This window comes from Uranotaenia lowii, chromosome 1, assembly GCF_029784155.1.
Source record: "Uranotaenia lowii strain MFRU-FL chromosome 1, ASM2978415v1, whole genome shotgun sequence".
Taxonomy (NCBI): domain Eukaryota; kingdom Metazoa; phylum Arthropoda; class Insecta; order Diptera; family Culicidae; genus Uranotaenia; species Uranotaenia lowii.
This window is the reverse complement of record NC_073691.1, coordinates 44,421,009-44,441,476: the sequence shown is the minus strand read 5'-3', so window position 1 is coordinate 44,441,476 and position 20,468 is coordinate 44,421,009. Positions and strand designations below refer to the sequence as shown.

Sequence of the window (20,468 nt, the reverse complement as noted above, 5' to 3'; positions counted from 1 at the left end):
CTATAGTTAACGAAAAGTTGGAATCCTGTCAGGTGAGCGCTAAAGAGTTCGTTTTGCTATCCATTATGAAATGTTTCAAAATATCTCACAAGAAGTCCAAATATTTTCTGCACGATTTGGCCACCGTATTTTGTTTATTTTACCGGTGGGTAGCTTTTTTACCTTGCAGAAATGAATTCAGGCCTATTTATAAGTCAGCTAGACGAACCAATCAGAAAAAATGACTTTTTATCACTTCCCGCTATTCATGTTTTCGGACAGAGCTTGAAAAAAACCTCTCACATTCCCCTTCACGTCATGGAATCAATCATCTTCACATTTATTTGAAATTTTGCTCACTATTGGATCCTCTAAGACTTCTTAAACAATTTACCATGTAAATTTTGGTCAAATAGTTGATTTCCAGCTGTTTTTCAGCCTTCCACTGGAACTTGTCTGGATTTTTCTCGATTTTGCCCAAACAAAAATTGTCAATGATCTTCAGTATTGGACGGTATCTCGAAAAACCACTTGACAGATTGTTACCAAATTTTGCTCACGTACACTTTACATTGCTAGGTAGCTTTACTGAAAATTTTATCAATTTCCATCTATTCATTCAAAAGTTATTCACAAAACAAAGTGTTGCATTTTTTTCGAATACACTCCTTGAAAGTGTTGCTCTGGCTTTTTCGAGTAATTTTGTACTGGAAATTTTTAAGTTTTCTTCAAATTTTTGCTACGGATCAGGTTAAAAATCTGTTTATAGAAATTTATATATATATATAAAAATGGATTTCTGTCTGTCTGTCTGTTCCCTATAGACTCGGAAACTACTGAACAGATTTACGTAAAACTTGGCAGGTGGGGATATTGGAGGCCGCGAAAAGTTCCTATTATGATTTGAGACCCCTCCCCCTAACCGGAAGAGGGAGGGGGTCTCCCAAGCAAAAGACTATTGTTTGCATAACTCGAGAACCGATCAAGCAAATCAAACCATGGCATGGGTGGTTATTTGGGTACGAGGAATGTTTCTAAGAATATTTGGTACCCATCACTCCTTCCAGTGAGAAGATAGAAAGTGGGGAGGGGGCCTACCTTACAATTATTTACATAACTGGAGAACTAATCAAGCTAATGGAACCAAATTTGGCATGGGAGGGTAGTGGATAACTTGAAAACTATTCGAGCAAATGGCTTGGAAGAGTATTTGGAAACGATAAATAGTTCTATGAATATTTGATACCCCTTCCTCCTTCCAGTGAGGAAATAGAAAGTGGGGAGAGACCTTCCGTTCTTCCACTTGGAAAATCTTGAGGACGGAGGATGCTCCCATAAAATATTTCACATCACTCGGGAACTTACCCAGCAAATGAAACGAAATTTGGCTTGGGAGGGTATTTGGGGAATGTTCCTTTGAATATTTTGTACTACTGTCTCCTTCCAGTGGGATGATCCCTTACAATTTTTCGCATAACTCGAGAACTAATCGAGCAAATGGAAACAATTTTGGAATAGGAAAGCATTTGGAAATGTAAAATGGTTATTTGCTTATTTGATACTTCTTTCTCCTTTAATTGGGAATACGTTTAGGGAAAACGGGTCACATACGATTGTTTTGCATAAACCAAGAACTTATCCATCAAATGGACCCAAATATGACAAAAAAAATATTCAAAAATCTGCGATTTTGAAAAAAAATTGATTATTTTGAAATTGAATTTAAAATTTTGTGCAATTGAATTAAAAGTCAAATAACTAAGTACCAAAAATTTCAATAATTTTTGGAAGGTGTAGCAAAGAGCACCGGGTCAGCTAGTTTTCTACATTTTTGCGAATTTTAAAAGGATTCGTAACATAATGAAGCTTGAAAAAGTGTAAAGTTTTCTTGATAACAGATTTTGGTATCTTTTTGTATTTTTCCAGGTTTTTGATCTGAAATCCCGGTTTTCCCGATGCGATTCTCAATTTCCGGTTCGGTGGCCACCTTGTATGAAGCTCCCTATTCGTGATCGTTTTTTACTTCTTTCAATTCAGACAACTGTTCCCCACGGGGACAATTGATAATGAGAGTGGGAAATCGAGAGCAGTACCGATCGCAAACGTGGATTTTAGCTTTAGGGGAGAGTGGGGATACTTGATCCCCTTTTCTTATTTTCACCATATCTTTTTGGAAAAAATAAGCAACTCGCACTCTTTTACATTTTCTGGCAGCGTGTAACTTCAAGTTTCTATGCTGCTAAAATTAGAACGATACTTGAACCTGTAGATGAACTAGAAGCATTTTCGTGGGAGTAAAAAATTGCGATATTTTTTAAGTTAAGGGAGACTTGATCCTTTATGCAGGAAGCCCTAATCCATGGAAAAAATTAAACAAAACCCCAAGATAGAGTGTTAATTGACTATTTTGGTCATGATTGATCTCATTTCACAATCTATAATTGTCAGAAAAAAAAATCTATAGCTTATTCTCAACCCTTATGACATTGCATACTTACAGGGGAATTTTTTTTGTAAACAAGAGAAAATCAATTATTTTAGCCCTTTTCTTCAAATAATTGATAGATGAATATTAGCTTTTGGATAAATATTAACAATCTCGTAATCAGCAATGACCACGATCCACTGAGAAGAAGAATATTCCGGGATTATTTGTACCCATATATTAGGGATCAATTGTACCCAAAATCAACATTTAAGAAAACTTTTTTTGAAAAAAGTTGGGAGTTTTCCATCGATTTCAAAATATTGTATTATGAAGTTCATTTTACACCCGAAAGATTGATGTATTGGAATAAATATTTTTGTTATAATATTTCCATGTGAGGAACATTTTAAAATGATGAAAAAAGATCTTCAAGTCACATTTTGTGAAATTTTTCAAACAAAGTTCAATAACCCAAAAACTTATTTTGTTAAAACTTTTTGAGCTTCTACCATTGCTGTTTTGTTCCATTTGGCACATTTTTCTAGAACATTTGATCTTTGTACGACATTCCAGTTTGGAGATATAGCTAAGGAATCAAGTATCCCCAGGGATCAAGTATCCTCATTCTCCCCTACTATTTGTTTTTGGAGATTTGCCACACCAGCCAGATTGTCGTGGTGTGGTGTTGTAGTAGTTTTGAAAGCAAAAGCCGGAAGCTGTCCCTGATGGTTCCGGTTAAGTTTTCAAGACCTCCCACATTCCGTCAGCTGAAAAAAGACTTTCGGAGGACAATTCCTACTCTCGATAACAAAAAAAAAGGTTTTCTTCTAAGCCTAAAACTAGAACCATAAGCTTGTTATAACTCCTTTCGAAAAATCAAACAGAAAAATTCAAAGCTGGTTAAACAGCAGCAGCGGCTGAGCTGCGTCATTATAGGGACCGACCTCTTGAGGAGTTTACCGTTTTACTGTTTTCATTTTGCACAGAAATACTTCATGACGGTGCCCGAGGCTTTTTTGGAAGCATGATGGTTGGCGTTATTGCATTTATCTTTGCTGATTCAACGTTTTGCACTTTTAGTGTTGTGCTATACTACGATTTCATTTACATTGTTGCATTTCCATGATTTTTTTTCTTGTTACACTAAGATAAATTCCTTTTAGTGACTTTTTTTTTGCATTTGAACAAATTCTAACTTGAACCTACACATTTCTTGTTTTGAATTCAGGTAGGTTTTCAAAATCTTATATATAAAAATGGAGGCGTTTTCTTTGTAACAACATCACGAATGAATGGTCGGTCGGAATGAAGTGAAATTTGGTATCCGAGGGTTTTTTGGGTCAGAGATGGTTTGTATAATAGTTTCAAGAATCTCACTTTTTATGAAAGGGGGGTCCCCATACAAAATTATCTCTTCACATCTTCTTATATATAAAAATGGAGGCGTCTTCTTTGTAACAACATCACGTATGAATGGTAGGTCGGAATGAAGTGAAATTTGGTATCCGAGGGTTTTTGGGTCAGAGATGGTTTGTATAATAGTTTCAAGAATCTCACTTTTTATGAAAGAGGGGTCCCCATACAAAGTTATCTCTCACATCTTCTTATATATAAAAATGGAGGCGTTTTCTTTGTAACAACATCACGTATGAATGGTCGGTCGGAATGAAGTGAAATTTGGTATCCGAGGGTTTTTGGGCCAGAGATGGTTTGTATAATAGTTTCAAGAATCTCACTTTTTATGAAAGGGGGGTCCCCATACAAATTCAACTTTATTCTTATATATAAAAATTGAGGCGTTTTCTTTGTAACAACATCACGTATGAATGGTCGGTCGGAATGAAGTGAAATTCGGTATCCGACAGTTTTTTGGGCCAGAGATGGTTTGTATAATAGTTTCAAGAATCTCACTTTTTATGAAAGGGGGGTCCCCATACAAAATTATCTCTTCACATCTTCTTATATATAAAAATGGAGGCGTTTTCTTTGTAACAACATCACGTATGAATGGTCGGTCGGAATGAAGTGAAATTTGGTATCCGAGGGTTTTTTGGGACAGAGATGGTTTGTATAATAGTTTCAAGAATCTCACTTTTTATGAAAGGGGGGTCCCCATACAAAATTATCTCTTCACATCTTCTTATATATAAAAATGGAGGCGTCTTCTTTGCAGGCTTCATTTTGCTCATCTTGATCAAAAGGAGACAGTGAACTTTTTCGCTCCGAATAATTATGAGTTAATTTTTAATGAGCAATTTATCCTCTTCTGCTGAGAGAGTGGGGAGATTTTTTTTTCTAACAAATGATCACTCTTCTACTCACAGAGCAATGTTGGTGTGTGACTTTGAAAACACTTAACCAGGGCTACGTGTGATCAGTGAAATGAATTGCGATCGTTGATTTCTCAGCCAGTTACTGAGAAGCTAATGAAAATTCCTCCTAGCCAGAATGAGATCGGGTGACTACGTGATTGAAATGCTCTTCAACAAAATATGGACTGCTTGATCATTTTAAGTGTGAGAAAGCATATTTCTCCCAGGCGTTTGACAAGGAGATGATAAAAACAGAGCCAAAATAAAGAGATTCGAAGAAGCCTGCTTCTTTGTAACAACATCACGTATGAATGGTCGGTCGGAATGAAGTGAAATTCGGTATCCGACAGTTTTTTGGGTCAGAGATGGTTTGTATAATAGTTTCAAGAATCTCACTTTTTATGAAAGGGGGGTCCCCATACAAATTCAACTTTATCTTATATATACAAATGGAGGCGTTTTCTTTGTAACAACATCACGAATGAATGGTCGGTCGGAATGAAGTGAAATTTGGTATCCGAGGGTTTTTGGGTCAGAGATGGTTTGTATAATAGTTTCAAGAATCTCACTTTTTATGAAAGAGGGGTCCCCATACAAATTCAACTTTATTTGTTATAATTTCCATAAGAATCTATTCGCGAGCACGGTGCAGTTAAGGACGTGTAGATGAAATCAAACATTTATTACGATTTATTCTTTAGAAGGTAAAACGAAGTTTACCGGGTCAGCTAGTAAATTATACAAAAAAAAACAACAAAATACTTACATATTCAGGCTTGATCTTCTTGTCGCCCCCTCGGGTCACCAGCTTCTCCAGCTTGTCCAGGTTGACCAGCAGCTTCTCCTCGTCCTTCAGCCGCAGCTCTTCGGAGATGATGCCGAGATCCCGGACCGGGTCCACCTCGCCCTCGACGTGCGTCACATCCGGATCGTCGAATGCGCCTGTGAAAATTAGAATTTATTATTTTTTTAAATTTCAAAACTCACGGGGATGCTAAGTATTTAAAAAAGGATTATTCAAAGCATTCAAAAATTATAAATGATATTAATAAATTTTTTTTAAACTGTGACCCAAAGATGGGTCTTGACTCAAACATTCAGTCAGCGAAACTTTTTTTTTTTTTTTTGTAGAGAAATGAATCCAACTTAGATGAAATTTCAGGGACTAGATAAGGGAAAATTGATGTTGAAAAACATGCGAAAAAAATTCGCCTTGTCTCCCGGTGAGACTTGAACCCACATCTTGCGCCTCTCCGGGGCCCATGTATTAACATTCTACTACAGGAGACCAACCTGGCGTATGAATATTATACTGGTTGAGTGTCGATGTCTATCGGAATGAAGGGAATAGTTCTCCCATGTGATCATAATCATTTTCCTGGTCTATTTCTATTCCCATCTTTTCATCTTGTGGTAGTTGGACTCAAATTTGGATATTTTAGGCACGGCAAGATTTGCATTGCCTTCTCATATACTGCACGGGTTGTCAGTTATGATGAGAAATGATGCGTTTTGCCGTATTTGGATATCCAACCAAATTCGGTGTTTGGCACCGCCTTATTTTCTATTTTTTACCACAAGATGAAAAGATGGGAATAGAAATAGACCAGGAAAATGATTATGATCACATGGGAGAACTATTCCCTTCATTCCGATAGACATCGACACTCAACCAGTATAATATTCATACGCCAGGTTGGTCTCCTGTAGTAGAATGTTAATACATGGGCCCCGGAGAGGCGCAAGATGTGGGTTCAAGTCTCACCGGGAGACAAGGCGAATTTTTTTCGCATGTTTTTCAACATCAATTTTCCCTTATCTAGTCCCTGAAATTTCATCTAAGTTGGATTCATTTCTCTACAAAAAAAAAGATATTAATAAAAGTAGGTGGATAAGACAAACGAACCGCTTTTTGTGTCTTTCTCTCATTTTCGGAACAAAATTTTACAACTAATCGATTTGCAACACTGTTGTAAATGACGGATTCAACTCAATCGCAAGAATGTCCTTAGAGTGAAGTGATGAAAAATTCAAATTTCGAGCTGAATCACAAGTCTGGGATTCGATCCGATTATGGAAATTCTATCCAGACAAATTGTGGAAAATGGGATTTTTTCAATTTTCTAGAAAATTATCCTAACGTGAGACTATATTGTGATCATCAAGAATTGTGTTCCACCGATTGAAACTGACTAGGCGCGCGGAGTGTCAAATTACTATCATTACGATCATCGCCGGATTGGATTTGGATTACCATGTTCGACGACGGTCAGATGAATCAGTCGAAGGAGACGACGAGATGAGAACAAAAAATGGAATAGGAAGTGTGGACAAAAACTAGCTGGAAATCTGGAAAGCGAAGTGAAATTTTCTACTTATTTGAAAAAGTTGAAACAGGGTCCCCACAATCAAAGTGTACTTGACTTGGTTTTCGTTGCTGATGGATCAAAACTGGGAAATAAAAACGATGAAAAAAGCGACAAAGTCCGCCGTTGGGGCCGACCGGAACCGATAATGGTGGTGAGAACGTGTCGTTTTTATGGCCCATTGAGATTGTCCCCGGGTCAGGGTGCGGTGGTTTTTGCTGTCTTTGCTCCGGTTTTGGGTTGACCGCGTTGAGCATTCATAGTATTTCATACCGAGGAGAGATAGATGGTGATTATCTTCTTGCGAGTGTCTTTCCCAATTATTGATAAAATGTAGCGAATTTTGTTGGCGGCACGATTTGGGAGTTATGTGGGATAGGTAATGCGAAATTTATTCTTTATCATAAATAATAATTATTAAAGGCAAATGGGTTTATATAGGAAAATCTTAAAAAAAAACTTTATTTCAAACAACTTATCTATATTTTTCTTTGATTTTCTCTCCCTTTTATCCAACATTTGAATTATTCATTATCTACGGTGAATTTTGCTTGTTAAAATATGAATAATTAAAAATCGTCGAAATTTTTCTGCGACAACTTGTTCTAAATTGTTCAACGAATAAATCAAGCATAAGTTAACTTTTTTTTAAGATGAAGCTATTGGCGTTGAGGACCAATATGAAAATATGGTTGCGAAATAAGAATAGTACCACTCATGTTTTGCTACAAAAATAACGATAATTCCTTAAAAAATCCTATTTAAACGTGAATAAGAATACTTCTAATACTTCGAACTATTTCAAAAGATACATAACTGCATTTTTTGGCGTTCTAGTTTTTCAAAGCTTTCTAAAGGGTTTTAAAAGACTTTCCTCTAGCTTTGAGGAATTTGACATTAGAGCTATAACACTTAACAAACTGCTTAATTTATTCATTGACATGACGTGAAAAGATGAAACATAGATTATAGACTGAATTAAAATAAAACAACAGACTTCTCATTAAAAAAAAATGTTTTTAATCAGCATAACTTTTTTTTTGTATAAATTCGTAGATGGCACTTTCTTGCTGTTGAACGGGATTGAGACCAAGGTTGCCGAAATCATAGAAAAATCTAAAATTTCACAGAATATTCAGAAAATTTTCATCACAGAAAATGTGTCACAAAACACATAATTTTGAAAAAAATTACAAATCTTAAAGGATTTTAAAACTTTTGCCGATTTTTTTTTCTTCAAAATTTGATTTTTTATTTCATTTAAAAATTTTTAATAATTAGGTTTCTTTTAATTGAAAAATATGATAAAGTTGGTAATGTAGATAGATTTTTCTTAAGTAAAATGTATAAAGTCGCAATTTGACATGAGTTTTAAATCAAATTAATGAAAAAAGCATAACATAAAACCGTCAGAGAATTTTTGGGTAAAATCACAGAAAGTCAGTTTTTTTCGTCAAAATACAGAATTTTTTCGGCAACCTTAATTGAGACCCATTTGCAATTATCCAGTATTAATTCAATTTCGGTAACGAAATAAGTACTCGGTTCCGCGTGAACGCCTTGGATCATTTCATCAAATAATTGAAATTGCATCAAGGTCACTAAAAAGTGAATTTCTTCGATTTACAGAATCATGTTGTACTTTCCGATGGAGCTTGGTAGCCATCTGGTCTAACAGTAATATTGGTATAATTTGCCATTGGCTCGGAAGTTGAGATGAGCAAAAACTTCGACCACTTATCACACTGACATGAAACTTAGAACAAAAATTGAAGCATTTATGTCTATTTTTTTTGTCAGATTTTGTAGGTTCGCAATACCGACGGCAGGCGACGAACCTGAAAAATTTGACAAAAAATAGCAGTTTAGCCTGATTTTATCGTAGAAATTGCCTGATTTTTTTAAAAGTTGGGTGGCATTTCCTAACTGGGATAGCATTTCTTCAAATCGATCGATGCGCACTCTGGAATCGATATTGCGTACTGTTGAAAAAATTATCCAGAAAACGAAATCGAGTGTCCAGTCAGTATGGTCAGTGCTTTGACGGTGGTATATACTTGTGCTGGTGAGTTTTTGCAAATCCAGAAAAGCTTTCTTCAGCCGAGCGTCAACTCCAACAAAACTGTATTGGAAGAGTACCTCGAAATGATCTATATAGACCTAAATAAACCTGAATAGTCAATACAGAGACTGAATGTTGTAACTGCAAAATCGTGTCAAGACAATTTGAAACTGAAAAAAAGTTTGACTTCTCATTTTTTTTGTTTAAAAATAAACCCAAATGTTTGTTTCACACCATTTCACGTCATGTTAATTAAGGAACCAAGAACTATACCTCAAATGTCAAATTACTTGATGCTACAGGAAAATTTGTTAACCCCCTTTAAAACCTTTGGAATACTAGAAAACGCACTAAAAAGCGATCTACTCCAATAGTTCGTAGAAGTATTATTATTCACTTTTGAACGGTAAATTCTAAGAAATAATCGTGATTTTTTAAGAAAACCATTCTTATTTCGCACTTTTTTTTCTTCTTATTCTTGGCCCTCGGCGCCAATTGCTTTTTCAAAAGAAAGTTAACTTATTGATTTATCCATTGAGCAATTAAAATCGAATTGTAGAAGAAAATTTTAATGAATATCAGTCAATCTTTTGTTTAACTAGCAAAACTTAGCTTTATTATGGCCAGCAAAATTTCGTTGGGCCTTTGGCATTAATCTTCATAAAAATCTATAACATCACCAGAACTCCAATAAAGCCAAAATTAGGCTATTTGGCCCTATTCTAGCTTTTAAAAAGCTATTATTGAACATGTTATTTATTTTTTTTCGATTCTGTGAGTTCTCGGAGTTTTTTTTTATTGTTTCCAGCAACCATGATGGTTGATGAACGGTACCTAATTGCGTTATTTAAATATGATCTGGTATAATTAATAGCCAAAATACCAATGTTTTAACCATATTATGAGCAACTTTTCTACTGCCAGTTAAGATTTTAGGTAAAATGTGCAAGAAATAGTATCTCAAAATAAATATGCCTCGTCAAATCTGATGTTCAATCATGATGTAATTGATAGAAAATAGGCCTAAAAAATATGTTCGAATGCTTGCATTGTGAATCCATCAACATGGCGTCATTTTGTGCTCTTCGATTTTGCAACCAACATGACGTTAGTCAATTCAATGCTTTTTTATGGTCAGATAAATGGCTAATTAGTTTTATTATGGTTTAATGATGACCACATAAAAAGTTAAGATTTGACGTTTCTTTCGCAAGCCAACCAATTAAACGCTTAGGATCAGTTCCTCATTTCTGAATTGTTAAACATTAATACAATAAATGAGGACAGACTTTTTAAATGAAATGGGATTGGTTGTGAATGACCAGTGGAATAAACCATGGGTTGAAATCAAATTTCGTTTTCTTACGCCATCTTAAAATCCAAGATGCCATCTTAAAATTCCGCTGAACTTTAAAATGTTGTAAATGACTTAAAATCGCATGAAACCCCCACAATAGTGGTATTGGATGAAAGGGCTAAACGAGTAGAAGTTGAATTTTGCTATCTGACTCCATCTTGAAATCCAAGATGGCTGCATTCGCTCAACTTTTAATGCAATAAATGACAGAAGTCGCATCAAACCGCCACTGTATGGGTATTGGTTGGAAGGGCTAAACAAGAAGAAGTCCAATTTTCCTTTCTGACGCCATCTTGAAATCCGAGATGGCGGCTTCCGCTGAACTTTAAATTGCTGTAAGTCACTGAAAATCGCATAAAAGCCTCACAATATGGGTATTTCGTGAAAGGGCTAAACTAGAAGAAGTCGAATTTTGCTATCGGACGCCATCTTGAAATTCAAGATGAAGGCTTCTACTGAACTTTAAAATGCTGTCTGTCACTGAAAATCGCATAAAACTTCCACAATAAGTTGAATGAGATTAACGAAGAGAAGACAAATTTTGCCATCAAGCATCATCTTGAAATCCAAGATGGCGGCATCCACTAAACATTGAAATGATTTTAATCACTGAAAATTGCTCCGAACTCCCACAATATGGGTATTAGTAAAAAGGGATCAACGAGTAGACGACAAATTTAGCATCTTGAAATCCAAGATGGCGGCTTCTACTGAACATTGAAATGATTTTAATCACTAAAAATCAGACGCCATCTTGAATTCCAAGATGGCGACTTTCGCTGAACCCTAAAATGCTGTAAATAACTAAAAATTGCATGAAACCTCCAAAACAAGGCTATTGGCTAAAGAGCTAAACTAACAAGAGTCAAATTTTGCTATCAGACGCCATCTCGAAATCCAAGATGGCGGCTTCAACTGAGCTTTAAATGCTGTTAATCACTGAAAATCACATGAAACTCACAAAATATGGGTATTGGGTGAAAAGGCTGAACGAGTAGAAGTATAACTTTGCTGTCAAACGCCATCTTGAAATCCAAGATGGCGGCTTCCACTGAACTTTAAAATTTTGCAAATGACTAAAAACCGCACGAAAGCTTTACAATATTGGTATTCGTTGAAAGTGTCAAACTAGAAGAACCATATTCTGTCTGTTCTTGGCAACACGTCCGAACATTTTGTGTTGTCAAAATCGAACGATTTTATTCTCAACTTTGTTTTCACCTAATACTACATTTTTTTTACTGAATTGTTGTTGTTTTATGCGATTTTCAGTCACTTACAGCATTTCAGAGTAAAGCGAAAAGAGAAATTCGACTTCTACCCGTTTAGCCCTTTCATCCAATACCTATATTTTGGGGGTTTCATGCTATTTTCAATCATTTACAGCATTTTAAAGTTTGTAACACGGAGTTACCTCAGTGGGTGGGGATTTGGGAAAGGTAAATAAATGGGAACTCAGGGTCGTTTTATGATGCAACGCGACACTTTCTTTCCGCGGAACTCGCAGCAGAGGAATCCAATGGGAATCGAACCAACCAGGGTCGTAAGCATGGGTGATTACCTCTCATGCTAGCAACCAGTCCAAACGATGAGAAATGTTAAAACCGAGGCGGGCAAAGCATATAATTTCGTGAATGGTAATGTTAGAGTGAATGATGGAGGGAACGATTTTCGATAAGGTGTAAAATAACTAAATATTCCAGTAAAGTATTCTCCCTGATTTACAATTTTACATAATGTGGGGGGGTTTTATTTTAACAAAATCTTTCAAGGGTGACGTCACATTTTTGGCATACTTGCGGTTAATTTTTTGTGTGTACGGAACTTGTCTGGAGCTGCCATACCGTTAGCTAGATCGGTGTATAATAGTGATGTACTGAACAGCCAGGCGGAATTCACAACAGGCGACTTTCCGGCGTCCCGGAAAGGCCTGGAACTTGAGAATTGTGATTCCGGCGTCGTACTACCGGATGATCCTTCACGATAGCCTCTTATTCGCCCGACAAGGCTATGTGATGAGCCTCGTCTCCGTTGATAACCTCACAATGACAAAAACTAGGTGATGTATCGGACCTAGTGCCAACAGATGGCCTCAGTCGATAGTCTGCCGACAAGGTTAGGTTGTGTTGTTTTTCTGTCTGGTAGATTTTGCGTATTTAGATGTCGCCGTGCGGTTGTAGTTTGGGAAGTAGCTGCAGAATAAGCTGACAAAAACAAGAAAAGGCCCTCTGGGACCTGCCAAGAAGGGTTATACTACCAGTGACATCCAAGTTTACATAGTCCACGTGGTTTACAAATTTAGTTTTTTGTTGTTGTTCAGTTATTTACCTTTTCTTTGTTGTTTTTTTTTTGTTTAGTTCGGTTCACACTTTATCTGTTCTTGTAACAATTTCTTACTCTATAACAATGATTACATTTAAGTTTTAACATGTGCTTTTACACTCTATGTTTTCGTTTACTAACCGTACTTATATTTTTCGAACCGCGCACCGTACTACTATTTGTATTTTTGTAATACGTGTTTGTTTTGTACTTTTAGCTCTAGAATAGATAGGAATAATTTAATTACTTTACACCACAACATTTTAAACAAACAAAATTACATGAACTACAGACGACGCGCACTTCTTACTCCTAACGAGATCACAGACAGAAAGAACATGCTTCACATTGCCGATATTCGATAGACCTTGATTTTTGGCCGACGCCCATACATACGGCAAATTTACATGGTGCATCGTTCTCTGGATGCCCACACTTCCCCATGACGGCCCTGGTTGAGCACGACGCCCCTGGATTTCTCTGAGAAAGAGAGTGCCTGTGCGGGATGACAGATGATTTGGGTGAAGTGGGGTGAAGTTAGCCATTCTGTTTGGAAGATTTGTTTTTGTTTTTCCTTAAAGGACAGGGATAATCTGATTTTGTGGCGGAGCCACACAAAAACATGTAACAGACGGTTACATTACCCCATCGTCCCTTCTTAAAATGAATGAACTTTCATTCATTTTGTTATGAGGGAGATGAATGCAACAGTCCATTTGAAATAATTTATTTTGATCTGATCAAAAGAATATTTCTTTACTATGGTGTCTTTTTAAACGAAGTACCTTTATCTCAATCATCACTAGATTGGAACAGTATCGTTTGTTTCAGTGTAGCACTTTTACTGACGGTCACTCACGACAACGTCAAGTTACTGAGTGTTTTGTTGACGGTCACTCACGACAAACGTCAATAACAAAGAGTTCAATGTAAACATTGGAGCTGGTATTGTTGATCAATCTTCGGGAAAATAATCTGTTCATATTTCACGGTAAGTATTCTCACAAAGCTTAATCAGTTATTCTATCTCTTTTCTGTTTCAGCTAAAATTGCGGAGAGAAGAAGTCCGGAAGAAGCAGAAATTTAACGAAGCAGATGATCCGTTCAGCTGGAGATTTGCTTCAACATATCCGAATCTTTGGATAACAAAAGTTGGGCAATCTTGCGGTTGTTTTTCGATGTGCCTTTTTCTATATTTCTCATCACAAGGACCGCGGTTGCAGGGACGGAAGAAAAACGACAACAATCAGTTTCAGGTAGGTTTTATGTATCGTCACATTTGATGAATAGATACTTTGTAATATTCTTATTTTTTTTTCTTGTAGGTGGTGAATCTCAAGTCAGTCACGGAGAAGAACCAAGTTAACTTCCCGGAAAAGCGAGTCATCATTTTTATGCTAGTTCCATTTGCATGGGTCCATTGATTGATAATAAATGGCACCCTAGGTGAAAATTAAACCGTGGAAAATATTCCATTCTTAAAAACGTAAGTGTTTCGATTTATTTTTGTATTTTGAGTTTCAAATTCCAAATAAATTACTTTAAAAAGTTTGTATGATTTTCTTTTTTTTTTTCAATCCGAAATTCCTTCAATGCAAATTTACCAATTTTAACAATTCTCATAACAAATACAATTCCTATATCAGGAAAAGATTCGATAGTTCTAAGCGTAACGTAGTTTGGAACATATTCAATTATGACGAGGTTCATTTTCTTGATATGATCATTCATAATGTATTTTTATTCATTTTTTCGAATTAGATAATTGATGCAGGCTTAGGCTCGAACAATGACAAATCTCAAATCCGTGTAGGAAGTATTTGAAATTCCTGGGGAAAACAATCAAATTATAATAATTATATACTGGCTCTTCACAACTAAATTTTTCGTTGTGGAAGAAACTAATTGTTTTACTTAGAATTTTAAACTGCGGGAAAACATCCATAATTCCACAACTAAAAATTTTTCACTTCCTAGGGGTGAATTGGGTGAAGAAAATAAGAACTATGTACAAAAGTTTAGAGAAAATGTGGCTTTTTACTTTGCCAATCCAACTGGTAAATAACGATTCAAAACTATAACATTTTCACAATTTCTTATTCTACATATTCACAAATTTTTAATAATAGTAACTAGTAATAAATTAAAGCAAAAAACAAAAATATAATAAATTCTGGTGATTCTGGATTCTAATACAATTCTGGTGCTTTCTTGTGTGGTGTTCTTAGAATCATCTTCAAATTTCCACAGATATTTTGCATCAAACTTAGCATGTTTAACATGCACTGAAATGGTTTGAACTTATTGAATAATTTGTACAAAAAATCATCTATGTCCGTGTAGTGTTTTTCACTTTTTGATTCAATTTTTAAATTCATTTCCGTTCTTATTTATTTGCATTCCAATTCTGAAAACAAAAAGAAAATATTAGTAAATTTTTCAAGAAATAACAGGGAAAACAGTATTCCATTATTGGTAGATTTTTTCTAATCAGCGGCAAAGGGAAAGCTTCAGAGTTTTCTGAAGTTCCATCAAGGCCAAAATTTTGATTTTGAAACTTATTTGCATGATGTAAAAGTCCTCAACTCCAACTCAAAACTTATGGTTATCGGATTAACAATCGTTAGGAGAACGATCCAATAGGCTAACAGGAACTGTTACTATTCCTCCCTCCGGGAAAATGTACCGTTGCTAATTTTTTTTTTGCGGGCGCCAATTGTAACACGGAGTTGCCTCAGTGGGTGGGGATTTGGGAAAGGTAAATAAATGGGAACTCAGGGTCGTTTTATGATGCAACGCGACACTTTCTTTCCGCGGAACTCGCAGCAGAGGAATCCAATGGGAATCGAACCAACCAGGGTCGTAAGCATGGGTGATTACCTCTCATGCTAGCAACCAGTCCAAACGATGAGAAATGTTAAAACCGAGGCGGGCAAAGCATATAATTTCGTGAATGGTAATGTTAGAGTGAATGATGGAGGGAACGATTTTCGATAAGGTGTAAAATAACTAAATATTCCAGTAAAGTATTCTCCCTGATTTACAATTTTACATAATGTGGGGGGGTTTTATTTTAACAAAATCTTTCAAGGGTGACGTCACATTTTTGGCATACTTGCGGTTAATTTTTTGTGTGTACGGAACTTGTCTGGAGCTGCCATACCGTTAGCTAGATCGGTGTATAATAGTGATGTACTGAACAGCCAGGCGGAATTCACAACAGGCGACTTTCCGGCGTCCCGGAAAGGCCTGGAACTTGAGAATTGTGATTCCGGCGTCGTACTACCGGATGATCCTTCACGATAGCCTCTTATTCGCCCGACAAGGTTATGTGATGAGCCTCGTCTCCGTTGATAACCTCACAATGACAAAAACTAGGTGATGTATCGGACCTAGTGCCAACAGATGGCCTCAGTCGATAGTCTGCCGACAAGGTTAGGTTGTGTTGTTTTTCTGTCTGGTAGATTTTGCGTATTTAGATGTCGCCGTGCGGTTGTAGTTTGGGAAGTAGCTGCAGAATAAGCTGACAAAAACAAGAAAAGGCCCTCTGGGACCTGCCAAGAAGGGTTATACTACCAGTGACATCCAAGTTTACATAGTCCACGTGGTTTACAAATTTAGTTTTTTGTTGTTGTTCAGTTATTTACCTTTTCTTTGTTGTTTTTTTTTTTGTTTAGTTCGGTTCACACTTTATCTGTTCTTGTAACAATTTCTTACTCTATAACAATGATTACATTTAAGTTTTAACATGTGCTTTTACACTCTATGTTTTCGTTTACTAACCGTACTTATATTTTTCGAACCGCGCACCGTACTACTATTTGTATTTTTGTAATACGTGTTTGTTTTGTACTTTTAGCTCTAGAATAGATAGGAATAATTTAATTACTTTACACCACAACATTTTAAACAAACAAAATTACATGAACTACAGACGACGCGCACTTCTTACTCCTAACGAGATCACAGACAGAAAGAACATGCTTCACATTGCCGATATTCGATAGACCTTGATTTTTGGCCGACGCCCATACATACGGCAAATTTACATGGTGCATCGTTCTCTGGATGCCCACACTTCCCCATGACGGCCCTGGTTGAGCACGACGCCCCTGGATTTCTCTGAGAAAGAGAGTGCCTGTGCGGGATGACAGATGATTTGGGTGAAGTGGGGTGAAGTTAGCCATTCTGTTTGGAAGATTTGTTTTTGTTTTTCCTTAAAGGACACACAGTAAACGAAAATTACCGAGTTCGGTAATTATTTTACCGAAATCCTAACATGTGGAGATCGTTAAACTGTTCGGTAATTTTTTCATGGCTGAGAAGTGACAGCTGTCAAATATTACGGACCTTTGTCGGTAAAAATAACCAAAACTCGGCTGATCCTCTGTCAAAATATTGACAGTTGTCAACATGACAGCTCGTTATATAACCGGCCGATCGGTATTGTTGAACCGAAATGTCTTTAAATTATTACCGAAAGGCCGGTTATTTTTAACCGAAAAACTAAAAAGCTCGGTTATATAAACCGAACAACTGGTAGACTTAACCGAAAAAACCTGTAACCATTACCGAAATACCTAAAACTATTACCGAAATACTTGAAATTTTTACCGAAATACCTGTAATTATTATCGAAATACTGATAACTTTTACCGAAAAAACTGTAAAAGTTCGGTAATATTTACCGAACAATCGGAAGAGTTTACCGAAATATCTGTAATTATTACCGAAAAATCGGTCAGTTTTACCAGATAAATTCAAAAAGTTCGGCAATGTTTACCGAAAAACCGGTGATTTTCACAAAATTCCACTACTTTTTACCGAAAACTCGGTTGTTTTCACCGAAAAACCGATTTTTTTCGCCGAAATATCTGTTATTACCGCATCGCCGATAACATGAACCAAAAACTAAATTTTTCACTAATTTTTACCGAAAACCGTAAAACGTTCCGTAGTTTCGGTGTACGATACCCAGCATACTACACGAGATGATTTGAGTTTCGAATATCATCTCATGTAATATGCTGAAACCTGAATACCATGTATAAGCTGAAACCACCAAACGTTTTACGGTTTTCGTCAAAAATTACCGAAAAAAATATTTTTTGCTAAATACTATCGCATTTCTAGAAGACGCCTCAATAGCAGAGGCTCAATCTACAAATAAAAATGTGGAGCTGGATCAAATAATTTTAACTTTATTTTCTGTTTATGGCAACATGATACCGTCTCGTGGCTTTTCAAGGAATCCCCTAATCCCCTCCCCCCTCCCCTACATTCTGTGGACAATGGCCATCTGCCACAGGTGGCTGGAGGAAGGTTGTCACAGCCACGGGACCTGGAAGTAAAGTTAATTTTTTTTGCTAAAGTGCAGAAAATAAACTCATCCGATGTACCTTTACTGGAGCTGCGATCAAATAAGCAATCCGTTCCATGCGAAGAGCCGCGGTGCTGGTGATGTCCCAAATCCGATGGTCTATGTGCGTTCAAGTGCATGCATGTAGGCCAACGAAGCAATAAAAAAACTGCTGCTCCATTGCTCAAAAAACGCGAAACCGAAAATGCCGAACAATGGCGACGACTGGCCGGTTAAAAGATAACCATCACACTCGAGCGCACGAAAGAAGTCGAAACGATTAATTTCGGTTGCAAGAATGAGAAGGAAGACCCGGAGTGCCAAAAATTGACAATCGAATTTCGACGTTCGTCTTGACAGCTACACTGTTTGCAGTTTAATTTCTGTAATTTTTTACCGAAAATTGATGGCATTGAGATTTGTTTACATCAAAATAAAAGAACTTCGGTAAGTCAAGAGCCGATTTACTGAACTCGGTAAAAACTAAACGTCAGATTGATCAATTACCGAAAATTTTCTAATTACAGAACTAGTTCTGTAAAATGAATTACCGAACTCGGTAATTTTAGTTTACTGTGCAGGGATAATCTGATTTTGTGGCGGAGCCACACAAAAACATGTAACAGACGGTTACAAGTTCAACTGAAGCCACCATCTTAGATTTCAGGATGGCATCGGAAAGGACGAAAATTGATTTCTTCTTGTTTAGCCCTTTCACCCATTACCATTATTTTTGGGGTTTCATACGATTTTGAGTCATTTACAACATTTTAAAGTTCAGCGGAAACAATACCAATATTGTGGGGGTTTCATGCGATTGGCTGGTAAACGGTGGATAATGTGCAACACGAGACCCCATAGTGGTCAAATCACCTCTTATTCATAACTCCTATCTCTACCTCCCCGTGGTACCGGCTGGGATGCGAGTAACCTAAGCGAAGATCGGGTACCTAACCCCGGTGGATGCTTTGGTCGCATGCAGACTGAGAAGGTGGCCGCACGCGTCTGTTCTCCAGGTCAGGGGCGGCGTGCAACAACAACCGAGCGTCTGCTCTCCAGGTCAGGGGCGGCTCAAGCAGCGTCTGTCTCGCAGCGAGCGGCTGAATTTATGAAATGCGGCTCTCGCCAGCTAAGTCCAAGATGGCAGCCCCATCGCGGGATAGGGAATTTAGGCTAACAACCTACTGCTCCTGATATCTTGTATTGTTACGGAAACTGAGAGAAGCAATAACCGAATTGGAACTTTGGCAACGACTTTTAGCATGAAAACACGGACTAGAATTGGAACTTGGAATGTTTTGACCCTTGCCCAGCCAGGTAAGCTGGCTCAACTTGCTAGAGAAGCTAGCCGCCTCAAGCTAGAGATATTGGGACTGAGCGAAGTCCGTTGGCCTAACACTGGAGAACACAAGACACAGTCCGGGCAGGTACTGCTTTACTCTGGCATACGAGGAGAACACGCTACTCGGGAACGAGGAGTTGGTTTCCTATTAAGCCCGCAGGCCCATGCGGCCCTCATAAGATGGGAACCGATAAACGAAAGAATAATCGTAGCCAGATTCAGAATACGGGTTAGAAACCTTACAATGGTCCAGTGTTACGCGCCAACTGACGTTGCCGATTTGCAGGAGAAAGAGCAGTTTTACAGTCAATTGAACAGCGTGGTTGAGAGAATTCCGAAGGGTGACATTCAAATCCACTTAGGCGACTTCAACGCAAAGATTGGCTCCGGTAATCAGGACCTTGAGCGCATTATGGGGCGCCATGGCCTAGGACAGATGAGCGAAAAGGGAGAGCTGTTTGTAGAATTTTGTGGCAACAACAACATGGTGATCGGTGGATCGCTCTTCCCCCATCGACCAGCACATAAGGTCACTTGGGTATCTCGAACAGAAAATCAAATTGACCACATCTGCATCAGCCGAAAATGGAGAAGGAGCCTTCTTGATGTCCGCAACAAACGAAGCGCAGACATTGCATCGGACCATCACCTTCGTCCTTCGTCACACCTAGAAACGACTGAGAGTTGCGCATGTCCAACGGCGAAAGGAGAAAGTTAACAGCTAGAGTCCCGAGCCTCGGAATTGCCGACAGACGGAACAGTCGAAGAACAGTGGTGTGATTGAACATTATTGCCTTTATCACGACGAGCCATGGTACTCTCGGTAAAGTTTGTGGAAGAAGGAGTGAATGGATGTCGGATGAAACTTGGAGGATGGTCGATGATTGGAGAAAGGCAAAAGTCGGAATTGAGCAGGCATGTACCGGGACAGCCAAAGCAGC

At 37.5% G+C, this 20,468-nt stretch overlaps 1 protein-coding gene and 2 long non-coding RNA genes across 3 annotated transcripts in view; all 3 read right to left on the bottom strand.

Moving 5' to 3' along the window:
* LOC129739790 (obg-like ATPase 1) overlaps nucleotides 1–20,468 on the bottom strand; it is a 217,551-nt gene that overhangs the window by 25,223 nt on the left and 171,860 nt on the right. Inside the window, exon 5 of the mRNA XM_055731309.1 lies at nucleotides 5,486–5,661. Within this exon, the coding sequence (XP_055587284.1) occupies nucleotides 5,486–5,661 (176 nt within the window). The remainder of the gene's footprint in view (nucleotides 1–5,485; nucleotides 5,662–20,468) is intronic.
* Nucleotides 12,855–13,158, bottom strand: LOC129739797 (uncharacterized). Its single transcript, XR_008735971.1, has 3 exons — nucleotides 13,108–13,158; nucleotides 12,968–13,045; nucleotides 12,855–12,902 (listed from the first exon to the last, which is right to left on the bottom strand). It is a non-coding gene; the product is annotated as an uncharacterized LOC129739797 (long non-coding RNA).
* LOC129739796 (uncharacterized) lies at nucleotides 16,497–16,792 on the bottom strand. Its single transcript, XR_008735970.1, has 3 exons — nucleotides 16,750–16,792; nucleotides 16,610–16,687; nucleotides 16,497–16,544 (listed from the first exon to the last, which is right to left on the bottom strand). It is a non-coding gene; the product is annotated as an uncharacterized LOC129739796 (long non-coding RNA).